This window comes from Apaloderma vittatum, unplaced genomic scaffold (assembly GCF_000703405.1).
Source record: "Apaloderma vittatum isolate BGI_N311 unplaced genomic scaffold, ASM70340v1 scaffold18951, whole genome shotgun sequence".
In the NCBI taxonomy this organism is placed as follows: Eukaryota; Metazoa; Chordata; class Aves; order Trogoniformes; family Trogonidae; genus Apaloderma; species Apaloderma vittatum.
Genome location: NW_009697575.1, coordinates 1 through 13735, shown reverse-complemented (window position 1 = coordinate 13735; position 13735 = coordinate 1). Strand labels below are relative to the sequence as shown.

The window sequence follows — 13735 nt, the reverse complement described above, 5'->3', positions numbered from 1 at the left end:
TCAAGACTGAACAATCCCAGCTCCCACAGCCTGTCCTCGTAGCAGAGGTGCTCCAGCCCCTGGATCATCTTTGTGGCCTCCTCTGAATGCGATCCAACAGATCTATGTCCCTCTTATGGTGGGGACACCAGAACTGGACGCATTATTCGAGGTGGAGTCTCACAAGAGCAGAGTAAAGGAGGAAGAGAAAGATAAAGAGAAAGATAAGAGGAAAAGAAGAAGCAAAGTGCAGGAGGAGAAGCAGAGGAAAAAGAAGACAACGGATGCATCTTGAACTCTGCTTTGGCTGGACCAACGCAGGAACCTGGACTGATGATCTCTCTCCCTCTTTCTCTCTTCCCCTTTTTCTCTACTTTTTATTTAGTTGATGCTTAAATTTCGTTCCTGTAAAGGTCATGAATAATATCGTCTGTTGTAATATTGTGTTTTAGATGTCCTTTATTATCTCTTGTTATTACTAAGTTGTAGTTCATTGAATATTTAGCCTTTTCCTGGGTTTTGTTATATCGTCTGCCCTATCGTGTTTTAGAATTAAAACCCATTGTTGCGAGCCCAATCTCTATGTTGCGAGAAATCTGATAATAAATGTTTGTGTATGGACCTTGAGACTTGTCTCACCGTTGTCCACTCCGTTGGGGTATTATGAATCTAAAAGTCATCTGTCCCCCTTCGGGGCAGGATGTGACAACGTTCTGAAGTATGAATTCCAAGCAACTGTGGGACTGACTTACTCAGAGAGGATGGGAAGGGATATATAGAGATCTTTCTTTGTATGAATGCTTTTAAAGAGATTGATATTTCTCTAGTGTTGGTGCCTTACGAAAAAATATTTATCAATTGCATACACAGATGTATCAGAAGGTTTGTGTTTAAGCCACAGAGTAAAAGTTGGCAAATTCAGTGTGTGCCTCTTATTTTGACTGTATCAAAAATACATCATTTTTTCCTTGGTTCCTTTTCCTGTCTCATCCTCACTTCTACAAAGTACCATAGAGCCTTCAAATTTCTGTAAGGAATTTTCCAGATCAAAAAACCAAATTATAAATAACTTCAATAAAAAGCTCTGTTTGTGAACCAATGGTAAATCATGCATTTATTTAGCAGAAATACATTCTATGGGTAATCAAAGAAAAGGTGACAGAAGAAAGTTGTGACATTTAACATATTTTGCAAACCAACTGAAGTGTTTTAAAAGTGTGTTTCCTGTTAAAAAGAAATTAATTGGTGGAAGATCCACCGCAGGGAAAACCACGAAGTAACAAATTAGTCTTAAGCATGATTTCTACCAAGTCTAAAATTACAGCAGAGATTGTTTTGAGCTACTAGACTTATTTAGGACTGAATTAATGCTGAGATTTTAGAAAAAAAAATATTACCTATAGGTCAATCTGAGCTGATGCACTGAGAGTGAGTACACTTTGCAGTAAGGTCTACTCTTTCCTAAAAGGTAAGTCTCACAGCAGCTGTAACGCCATCCACAAGGACATTATATAATTTGAGTGGTGCAATTACAGGTAGCAGCACAGTTCTTCCTCACTGCTTCATGGTGACAGCCAAGCAAGGATTTCAAAGTTTCACAGTTTCCCAAGTGGTTCTGGTACTTGCAAGCGTTGGCTAGAATATAAGAGATAAAAGTAAAACCGTGAAATATTATTTGAAAACCAAGCCCTGGTCTGATACTTCTGCATTTTCTGAAAATTCCAAATTTTAATATCTCGATAGTTTTTTGTACTTTTGCTCTGCTCTTGTAGTTGCTTTAGTATTACAGAAAAGGGAATGCAGGCAGAAAGGTAATATCCTGCAGTTTCCATCTATTTGTGTGCTTTGACTTGCTGCATCTATTATGATCTTTCAGTACTTACAGGGGCTGCAGGAAAGAAGGGGAGGGACTCTTCATCAAGGATTGTAGTGATAAGCTGAGGGGTAATGGTTTCAAACTGAATGGGGGCAGATTTAGATGAGACATTAGGAAGAAATTCTTTCCTGTGAGGGTGGTGAGGCACTGGAACACGTTGCCCGGAAAGCTGTGGAAGCCCTCTCCCTGGAAGGAGGGTTATTATCTGAGGTAATGCCATGTTTGTGGTAAGGAGGAAAATCCATTCACTTACTGCAAAGCCCTTTGTCACAGTGGCCAGGACAGTCTGCACATTTTGGTCCGCTTTTGTAAGGTGTAGCTATTTGCATGACATTATTTCCTCTGAAATTTGAAAGAAATAAAACACAAACCGAGATCAAAGAGCAGCTCTGAGCACTTAACAGTAGATTATGTTACTGATGTCAATGAAAGGCACCCAGAAGTTTCTGGTTAAAATTATTTTCATAGACAGTCATGCTCTAGTTTCAGATATTCATAGAATACAAGAACTTTTATTTTAAATGAGAGGGACAGTAAGGTTTAGAGAAAGACTTTTATTTATTTGCATTTGTATAGCATTATCAGTTAAAAATGCCCAATATTATGTGCTTCCTAGTTCTACTTTTCTAATGGCTTTCATGTGATGTAGCTTATAAGGAGAAAAACGTCAGCAGATGCCTTATAAAGAAAAAAACATCAGCAGATGCCTTCTGACATGCAGCTGTGTCAGATGTGCTCTTTACTTCTGCAAATATTGGTTTGCTGTTTCTTTCATTTTCTATCTGCCTTTCCTGTTTGTGGTAAAAGATATGGGATGATTTGTGCATGATGCCTGATTTGATTTCTCTGTTCCTGCGCTGAAATTCCCCTAATCTCGGTTTTCGAATGTAAAATAAAATATTACTATTTAACCTGATGTTACCCCCACAATTCACAACGACATTTTCAAAATTATAAACACTTAGTGTAAACTATAACTGTTTTATCCTACACATGACCACAGGACCACAGGAGTTTTTGAAAACATTTCCATAATTATCACATATTAAGTGAGTAAAAAGGCAGTACTTACGCAGGACAGTACTGGCAAACGTAAAAGTATTTGAACGCATTCAGAGGACAGTAGGCAACTGCACATCCAATCTTGTAACTGTTGTACCAGATTAGCTGTAGAATAAAAAATAAACACATTATTTCAGAGTCATTACTGAGTTCTCATCGAAGAGATCACAAAGTAACAGACCAGAAGATAGTTCTTGCTTCATTTTGTATATTTAGCTTTTAAATTTATAGTTTGGTTGTCAGAAAGACTAACAAGAAAAATGAGTTAACCATGTTGTCCAGTTTCCAAAAGTTTGTGAACACAGTTTCTGGCAGGACAGTAAAATTTAAGTTCAATTTTTTAATTTGTTTTTTTTTTTTATATTTCTTAATCAGGTATTTCAATGCCTATAGTCCTGGTTTTGGCTGGGACATAGTTAATTTTCTTCTTAGTAGCTGGTAATGTGCTTTTTTTTTGGATTTAGGATAAGAAAACGGTTGATAACACACTGATGTTTTAGTTGTTGCTCAGTAGTGCTTATCCCAAGTCAAGGACTTTTCAGTTTCCCTATCCCTGCCAGCAAGGAGGTGCACAAGAAACTGGAAGGGAGCATGGCCAGGAGAGCTGACCCACTAGTCAAACTAACCGAGCAGATATTCTGTACCACAGGACGTCATGCCCAGTATATAAACTGGGAGGATTTGGCAGGGGGGGGGTAATTGTTCCTGGCATTGGTCAGTAGGTGTTGAGCAATTATACTGTGCATCTCTTGTCTTTCTCCATTTTTACTTCTCTTTTTTTTAATCATATCCCTTTTCATTGCTATTATTATTATTATTATTATTTTATTTTATTGTAGTCATTAAACTGTTCTTATTTCAACCCATGACTTTTTCTTTTTTCCGATTCTCCTCCCATCCCACAGTGGGGAACAGGGACTGAGAAGCAGTGTTTAGTTGCTGGCTGGGGTTAAACCACAACACCTCTACAGAAGATGTTTATTTCTAAATTAAAGATATTGGTTTGGGTTTTGATTTGTTGTTGTTTTTTTTTTTTTTTCCTACAGTATACAATTTTTTCTTTTGCATGGCTCTTACAAAATACTGGTTTCATTACCTCAGAATTAGATGAAAAAGTTTTAATTTTATCATTCATCTTTGGATCAGAGTGTGAATGATGGATAATGGTTTGATTACAACGATATTTTTTTTTCTAATAAAATCTCCCAGCTTCCTTAAGTGTACTGCTGTAATTCTTGAGTTTCATTGCAGTATGTTTCAATTCTCCATACCTGGGTGTAGCTCTCAATATTGGCGTTTTTCACAGTTGCTCCATATCCATACTTGAAATTGGAGGACTGGATGTACCAGTCTTCAATTGCTTCATCCCATGTTTTTGGGTTAGATGATAGTAATATATTCTCACCGCAGATGACACCTGAAGTAAAAGTAAGTCCATTTTATTATTTAGGAGAGAAGCAAGCTGCAGGGTGGGGTGTAGGACAGAGTGATTGTAGCTACATTCTAAAAAATTCTCTATGATCCAACCTATTCGCCCTGTGATTTTAAGACGAGAACGGTATACCTGATCCTATGAAAGCTGAAGGAAATGTTACACTGATTTTGGTGAACTTTCAGCCACAGATACTTACTTGACTGCAAAATGTTTCACAAAAATGTCTGTACTTAGTCATACCAACAGTCATCTATTGGGCTGTCTCCAGCAGTAGCCAAAAGCAAAAACTTCAATAAAGTTACAAATATGGGGCAAGTACATAGCATTCCTCTCTCTTGTTCCAACAATTTATCTTTCAGAGTATTTATCTGACAAAGACGATGGTTTTGTGTTTAATAATCCTAAAAACATATTCTACAACTGATTAAATTTATCCTTATTTCAAGTTCACATGCACAGGGATCATCTGCAAGTTGTCACGTTTGTCCCGCACCGTCAAGGACTCTCTCATCTCCTGGACTGACTCTCATCTCACACTTATTTGCCCATATCTGAGCATTTCTGGCAGCTTTTTCACTCCACACCTGAAAGACACAAAGGAAGAAGTATCCAGGTCACAGACAGGTTAGTGCAGTCCATGAGAACAAAACAAAATGGGAAGTAACTTGAGTGTTGGTCTCTAAATGCTTTCGTGGTCCTCAACAGAAAGCAGAGAAGTAATTCAGTTTATGTTACTGGGACATGGGCACCACGTTTCTTCATCTCTTAACGGTTGCAGAGCAGGTTATTCTGCACAGTATCACACTCATGGTGTCCAGATGGTCCTGATTTTATCTCTATCTATATAGATATATAGATACAGATACAGGGATTTTATAACATACTGTTTCTTTGTTTTGGCTTTGCGTCTAAGTTTCCAGGATGCACTTCACTAAATCGTATAAAACTCTGAACCTGGGGGATGTTTGCAAGTCTCATCGTGCAGACTTAACCATAAAGCACTGACCAGCTCATCTTCTCATAGGGCAGGGATAACAAAGAATATCAGGGGTGAGAGGGATGGGAGGAGCGACGGACAAAGCAAGCTCAGCTGAGGACAAACAGCTGTGTGGATCTAGGTCTCTCCTCTCCCTCCCCAATGGTGTGAGATTCAGAAGCGTGCTGCTACTCGTCCTTTGCTTTACATATAGTTTTCTTCATCCAGGGCCTGTATTTCTCTTCTTCTAAGGGAGCTGCTTATCTCACGGACTAAAGAGCATTATCCATAATCTGAGAACCATCACTACATTTTCTACCTTATCCTAGTTTAAATGCTTTCCCTGAAAAAGACTTGCAGTTGCTATCTGTTGTAATGAAGAAACATAAGGCAAGAATTTGTGATTCACCACGCAGGCTGTGTTAGCATAGTTTTGAGAGCAAAAATGAGATGTGATTGGGGCAAACTATGCTTATGGTTCCTGTAGACAAACAACCCTAGGTATGGGACAGTTCTTATATTGCTTAATTGAGTTTTTATAAGTGAAGAACCTAAATCACGTTGATTAGGGTAGAGGTTTAGAGTAGTCTTTGTGGCCCATGCTGAGACCTTTGCAATAATTTTGCAAGTGCTTGCAGCATCGAGGTGTGCAGAATGAAGCATCAAGCCTGCAGAAATGAAGGGATAAAATTCTGACTTCTTCATCTCAGTCATAGAGAACCTGTTCTGCCTTCTCTGTTCACTAAGTGTGGATTGTTTATAAGGCTACAATCTTCTGCTAATGATGTGGAAAGCAGACTAGTTGCAATGCACATCTTACCATCTTCAGCATGTTGCTGGCTGTGGGAACTACAGATCTTCGTATTTCATTGCTTTTCTCAAGGATCTCCTCTCGGTTTTTTAACGTCAGCTGAGGAAATGAAGAAATGTCAGTTTATGCTGAAAACTGTAGAAAACAATAACGAAGAAGGTTCTGGTTATCAGAAGGTTAATAAGGAAGACAAATTATGAACTTTTTGTCAAACCAAAGGTTTCTGAAACTCCCAATACTCTTTGATTTTCTCTTCTATTCTTATAATTGCTGCCATTTTTATTTCCTTCCTTGATTTAAACTGTGCTTTTCTTTAGGAGACATGGCCCTAAATGAAATTTGGAGATAGAAATTCTACCTTCAGGTGTCTCCACATCAAATGTGGAGAAAGTTCCACTGTGGAACCAAATATCAAGACTGGCTTCATCTCTTGTGTGCACTAAAAAAGTCCCTATCTCTTGTCAGTCCTAAGATCCGGAAGCACGCAAAGTTGGATCAGAACTTATGACTGTTTACAGGCCATCTTCTGAAATACCTAAGGTCAAGAACACAGTGAATGATTTAGATTGTCTCTTACATAGTGATGTCAGGTCATGAATCTCTACAGAGAAAACGACTTACTGTACTTATGTTGGAGTTTTCAGACTGAAACATCCCTGAGGAAAATATTCTTCCCATTCAATGTCTAAAAAGGATGCATCTCAGTCTGAGACACTTTCACTCTATTTGTCATTACTGGTGAGGGCAGAGGTGGCTCATCTCACAAAATGTGAACTCCTTTTTAGGACTGGAAGAATCCTAGAAGTCTCTACAAGTACCTGCTTCTTCTTTCTTTGTTTGGAGAAAAAGCCTGACAGAGGTCTGGAAAACTAATTCTTTGATATTTAAGTCAGTGAGGTGAGTTCTGCCATTGGTGTGATGATCCTTTTCCTAGACACTGCAGCCTCTTATTTAATTTTATATATCTATACCATAGATGTAAATATCTAAAAGTCTTCTGTTTACCTTTATGGTCAATGAGAAAAGTATAAAATGAGAGAAGCTAAATTTTGGAATGTCCAAGTAATGTGAATGAATCTCGTTAATTTGCCTCCAGAGCTCAATTCTAGGTTTTAAAGGCTGTAGAAAGTGGCTTAAAATGGCACCTAATGCCTTTTGAAATTTCCAGAGAGCTACCTAGCCTCAGACTGTTGCACCAGAAAGGTGTAGCTGTTGTACAGCCCATGAATGTCTCAGACACTCTGGAGAGACTCAAGCTCCCCTAAGACATTTCTCATTGCTCAGCTGAACCTGCCTCAAGAGATGTCATACATCTCTATTAGCTTTAGACATTTATAGTGGTAGAAGAAAAATCTCAGCCAGTTATTTTAGGTTGCTGCTATATTCAGGCAAAGAAAATGAGTGACTTAGACCATAGTTCACTCAAGATTTACTAAAGAAAGAGATGTTTGGCATCTCTGAAGTACTTATTTCTTTTCATTCATTAATAGGCTGATCTTGATAAACAGCTCACATTCAAGTGCCTTACATAGTAGATATTCATATTTTACAAGATTAATTTTCTCTAAGGACAGCTGAAGACTGGTTCTGATACTTAGCTAAACGATTTAAAAATAGCTTTAGTTCACATCTTTTGGGAAAACACATTTTTAGAATTAGTCTTGTGAAGAGAAGAATGTTTTGATAGGCAGAAGAAATACTTTAATACAAAAATCTGTGAAAAACTAGGATTCATCTTTATTGTGTTATATTAACATGTTAACAATAATTTCAACCCTGAATTGTAAAGCTGTAGAGATCATTAGACTAGACTATACCATGTCAGATATCTATACAATGTGCTTAGATATGAGCATTTTTTTATAGATGAGTGTCCTACCGTTCCATCAGATTGGGGTAGCAAAGCCGCCAGGAAAATGATTGCAGTTACTGGATCCATTTCTGTGGAGAAGAAACAAAAAAACAAAACCCAAAATCCATTATTCCCCGTTGTGTAAAGTTTGTGGTTTAGCATGCTATGTCAACAGGATTCAAAACTACTGCCTGCCAAAAAGAAGATTTTTTAGTTGATACCTAACACAGTTGGATGTGCTAAAATCGTGCAAATGGGTGAATGATGGTGCATGGACACCATCACCTCATGCACAGCGAAGACTCTACCTTGCATTGAAACAGGGATTGTAAGTAGCATAAAATTGCATGTTTCTTGTAGCAAATTTTTACTTCTTTATTCAAGATAGCTTGGAATTGCAGCTTTTCCTTCAGCCTTGCCTCCTTGTGTATGAAAAAGCCCATTAATACGTTCAGTAGGGTCACATCTGTGTCCTGCTCAGGCAAGCATCATCTCTATTGGGAACTGGCATTATGGAGTGGAGCCCTGAACACATCAACAGTTGTGTCCATTCCTTTCCTGCACCCTATTTCCTCATTAAATTAGCACCACAATGGCTCTAGTAAATGGTGATGATCATCCTCAAGCTACATCTTATACCTAGACATACCCAAAACCTTCATGAAATAATATTGGCTATTACTCTCTTGCTGCTAAGATGCCTTATGGAAGCAAATACCACAGTATGTACGCAGTCTGAAACCCATTCATATTCATGGGATATTTTTTTCTACGTATCAGAAGAAGCAAAGGTTGCATATCTTTGTCTTACTGAGAATATACAGGAAATCATGTCTTTTTAGTTGGTAAAGGGTAAAGGTGTGGCAAAATCCCAAGGAAAAGTAACTTTGAGCTCAGCAGGTTATCTTAAAATGGACTGAAGCAAGCAAGGAAAACAGATATAATAAAAAATGTCAAACATAATAAACCTTAGAGCTGGCATCTGAGAAAAATCCACACTGTGAGCACTAAAGGTCAGTGGTAGAAATCTAGAAAATCCTATCTGACAGGGAAACTATCAGGATGCCACCTGTTAAAACCACAAACACACAGTGAAAATATAAGCAATCCACCAATCCAGCTCTGCTAAGTGATTAAATAAACATGCTGATGTTAGGTGAGAAGAATGAGCTAAGAGCTTTTACTTCGACAGGAACTAAATGATGGATTCGCATCTCAAAGGATGTACAGAAACAAAGAAGAAAAGTGAATTCTCTTTTCACTCGCATAGTAGCAATACAAGACTAAGTTTTCTGAGCTGAGGCTGAAAGCTGTTGGGCTACTCTATGCAATGTGCTGTAATCTTTCATGAGCTCATAAGGTAATGAACTTGTTATATGGATTCTCAAACTGATTCTAACAGACATGGTGGCCCAGCTACCCATGGTAGCCCATGCTAGTACCAAGCTGTGCCGAGATGCGAATTTGAATACAACGGGCTTCATAGTTACACTGTGGTGACATTGTGCTTGGGCTAAGAAAGTTGAACGCTTAGGAGGTCTGTTCAGCCTATGAAAGCACCAGGAGAATGTGATCTGGTTACTATAATCCTCCTGATAATAAATAGGTTGCAGTCAGATTGATCATTTATTTCAACAGTGTGTTCCCTTGAGTGACATAGATCAAAATATATCCCATCCCACCAAAGACTTCACGTCATTCATATAATCAGTCTTTAGGTTGTTTTGCCATGCTTGCAAAGGAAATCACTTGCACGAGGTAGAGGCAGGGATCTCACTCATATTAATGAAGAACAAATTCTTAAACTGTAGGGTTATCTTTGGCCACTGAGGACTTACATTGTCCTTACCTGCAGAAACAAGATCTTTCTGGGACTCCCAGACATAAAATATTTCTAGTCCCGGAATTAAACATTGTTAAAACAGCACTGCACCCCATCGATTGTCAGACTGCACAATCAAATCTGTCCCTCAGAGTAAATTTATTTGGCATTATTTTCAAAGTCAAAAGACAACAGTTCCCAGATACAATTATCCTTCCACATCAATAGTATTCAATCCACTAAATCACTTCTATGCTTTGGAAAAGACAGATGCCAGCAATGCACTTTTAGGTAGCTCTGCTTGAAAACTGGACTTTTCATGCAAATTTGATCCAATTAAAAAAAAGTCTATATCTAAAAAAGCTATAAACAAAGTTCTATTTGAAAAATACAGTGCAGGCTTCTCCTGTTTAGTTCTGGTGCTTCATTCCTCAACAGAGCCTTTTCCCTGCCAGCTGACAAAGCTTTCAAGGCATAGCAGGTTTGAAAGCATGGAAGAGTGGGAATATTTGTCTTTCATGTTACTTTGATATAAGTTTTTTCTTCCTTTCTCTGAGTTTACAATCCTACAAATTTCACTCTGCATTATGAAAATGCAGTCAGCTGACTGCATACTGTAAGATACGATAGATATTTTAATAGCATATACACCTGAAGGCTTGGACATTCCTAGATGGCAAAATTCTGAGTTCAGCTGCACTGGTATACCCTAATACTCAAGTGAAGTAAATTCAACATAAAAGTAATTCAAATTACATTAGAAAAACATTTTCCATAATTGACCATCCTCTGTAAAATGAATTAATTAATGTTCACATTTGAAGAATAAAACAACTCTATCGAAGTATTACCTTTTGATCTAAAGAAATACGGAAATTAGACTTCACTGAAGCCATTTCTCACCCATGCAGGTGGAAGATGTGCTTTCTAAGCAGAAGATATAATTTGGTTTTGAATTCTTTCTCTGGTATTATTACAAGCAGGCAATTTATTTTAATTATCACATTTGGTACAACTTAGATATTAACTACATTAGCCTTTGTAGCACCGTGCCCAGTCAATACTGACCAAGTGACTCTATGGATAAAATCTCTAATATCAAAATTAAATTCTGCACAGATTACCTTCCTCCAGCCAGAGTCCTTCTGTACCTTAGGAAGAGTGGCAGGAATGAGATTGTCCTCACTCTAGGGCTGTATATATACAGGTGAATTCCCTTCTCTTTCCTTGTCAATATTTACTACTGATAAGTGACATCAGCTTTGGGGCTGCACATTTTAGAAGAAAGAATTTTTCTTGGAGAACAGGTGACTAAAAATGAACCAATCCAAGTGCATTGTTCTGAGTGGTTTTGCTTGTCTCCAGGGCAAGCAAGAAGAGACAATAGAAGACCTGTCCTCCTGCAGCCCTGTGACTTTACCTTCCCTGAAATAATTGCAGCAAGCTGCAATGCTGATGTTGTGTTCACAAAATGAGACCCCAAGTTTAGGGATGGTTGCTTTGCAATTATCTTTTCTGGCTCTTGCAAAAGAGTGGAATATTTTGAGGCAGAGACATAAGTCAGCAGCTCACTTCATAGCCAAGCACAGAATGACCTGCACAGTGGGCAACACAGTGGCATTTTCTTCCAAGTGGACTTCCATTTGCTAAAGAAAATTTTTATTGCGTTAGCTCACTGAGGCCAAAAGGCTGTGGCACTTGGCATCGTTGTATACACAGTTCATCCTGTGTGTTGCTCACAGAATGGCTACAGGCATGAACACCTTTCCCTCTTTAGTCTGAAGAGATGTAGAGAATGTTTATTTTTTCTGCTTCACTGCAGCATCACCCAGCTCGTCTTCCCTTTTTGTAGAATCTTTGCTTCTACTCATTTATACAGTGATATTATGAAGTCAATTTTGACGGTTGATATTTAAACACAACCCATCTTGCTTCCTTCCATGATGCCTGTTGGCTTTTGGAAGGCATAAAACATCTGCATATCTCCTCAACCTTTCCTTGCAACTCCCTTCTTCACCTTTGTCTTTGATGTGATCCCTTGCACACTGAGAACCATTTTTGTTGTATTGAGTGGAGGTTGCTATCCAGGGTACAACCCCATGCAAGAAGGGTGGCTGGAAGGCTGTCTGGCAGAAAAGGATCTGAGGATTCTAATAGACAAGCGTCTGAAGATGAGCCAGCAGTGTGCCCAGGTGGCCAAGAACGCCAATGACGTCCTGACTTGTATTAGAAATAGTGTGATCAGCAGGAGTAGGGAGGTGATTGTGCCCCTGTACTCAGCACTGATGAGGCCGCACCTTGAGTGTTGTGTCCAGTTTGGGGCACCTCGATACAAGAGGGATGCTGAGGTGCTGGAGTGAGTGAAGAGGGAGGCAACGAAGCTGATGAAGGGCCTGGAGACTAAATCTTATGAAGCATGATTGAAGGAGCTGGGGCTGTTTAGTTTGAAGAAGAGGAAGCTAACGGGAGACTTCATCGCTCTCTACAACTACCTGAAAGGACACTGTAGAGAGGTTGGTGCTGGTCTCTTCTCACAGGTAATTGGTAGTAGAACTAGAGAGAAGGGCCACAAGCTGCAACAGGGTAGATTTGGGCTGGATGTTAGGAAAAAATTTCACGGAAAGAGTAGTCAGGCACTGGCACAGGCTGGGCCGGGGGGGGGGGGAGGGAGCGGGCACAGGCTGCCCAGGGAGGTGGTGGAGTCACCTTCCCTGGAGGTGTTTAAAGGTCGTTTAGATGTGGTGCTGGGGGATGTGGTTTAGGTGTGGACTCTGCAGAGTAGGGTTATAGGTTGGACTTGATCCCAAGGGTCTTTTCCAACCTGAATGTTTCTATGATATTATGATTCAATATTATGTCGTTGTTTCCTGTTTTCTGAAGTATTTCTGGAACTCCATGCTGTTCCTAGCATTTAAATATAAGATTTTAATCCCTTTCTAACATAGCTGCTTTTGTTCTTTATTTGTATAGCGGGCAGCACTACAGGTAGTCACTTGTGATAAGGTCTCCCATATGCTTCCATGTTCTGAGATAAGGGTAAGGGTGCTTTTTTATCTGAAGCTTGTGAGAACTTTGATGAGACCAAGGTTATCACCATCAGCCTACCACAGTTATTAAAACTGCATTTCTATTGCCTATGAGGGCAAGTAGTCTAGTACCAGATACTCACTGACATGGGAGATAGTTCCATTATTCTACTCCATCCACTGTACTCCATAATTTTCATTAATTTTGCTCCAGTCACCAAAGCTTTATCTGTATTGTTAACACAAAATAATATTAGTGCAAGAAATTCCCCTAAGTGTGCCACACCTGTTTAAATAGGTGTATTCCATTTGCTCTATAAAGAATGTCTGTCAGATATGGTAAAATCCATGGTCTTCTATTGGGAAGAAAATAAACATTAATAAAACTGACATCCGATACCATGTTACAAAGAACAATTTAGCATGTCAGTTCTCACTTCCTTGTGTGGATTACCTGAAGGAGTGGAGTAATTTAATTAAAAAAAAACCCAAACAACTAATTCCACAGAGTCTGTAAATGTGCTTATATTTTTTAAAGGTAGATTTATGGGAAATTCTTAAAAAAAAAAAAAAGAGGCTGAGAGATTTGACTGTGGAAGTCCTTCCGGCCATTATATATGTCTGAACAACAAGAATCTGATTTAAGCTCAAGTAATTAAGGCAAAATTCCAGCTTCTTAAATTCTTCCATTCCACTGAAGTTAATGACAACTTAACTAGTGCCTTCAATTAAAATTTGTGCTGTTCTGTGTCGTTCAGGCTTTGCACAGATCTTTTTCTTACCTGTACACAACACCTTGCAGACTGGATCTTTTTGGCCAACTTTGTTTCTAGTGGCTGCTACTGAGCTTCCTATGCTTATATACAGAAACACAGAATCACACAGAATCACAGAAT

General features: G+C 38.8%; 1 protein-coding gene across 1 annotated transcript; it reads right to left on the bottom strand.

The window, feature by feature from the left end:
- Nucleotides 1-1512: 1512 nt before the first annotated feature.
- On the bottom strand, nucleotides 1513-9494 carry LOC104269256 (cysteine-rich venom protein TEL1-like; the record flags this gene model as incomplete). Its single annotated transcript, XM_009877701.1, has 8 exons — nucleotides 9434-9494; nucleotides 8019-8080; nucleotides 6149-6238; nucleotides 4846-4936; nucleotides 4189-4334; nucleotides 2928-3022; nucleotides 2109-2197; nucleotides 1513-1614 (listed from the first exon to the last, which is right to left on the bottom strand). Coding segments are annotated over exons 1-8 (736 nt in total), but the record flags the coding sequence as incomplete, so codon positions are not given.
- Nucleotides 9495-13735: the final 4241 nt, after the last annotated feature.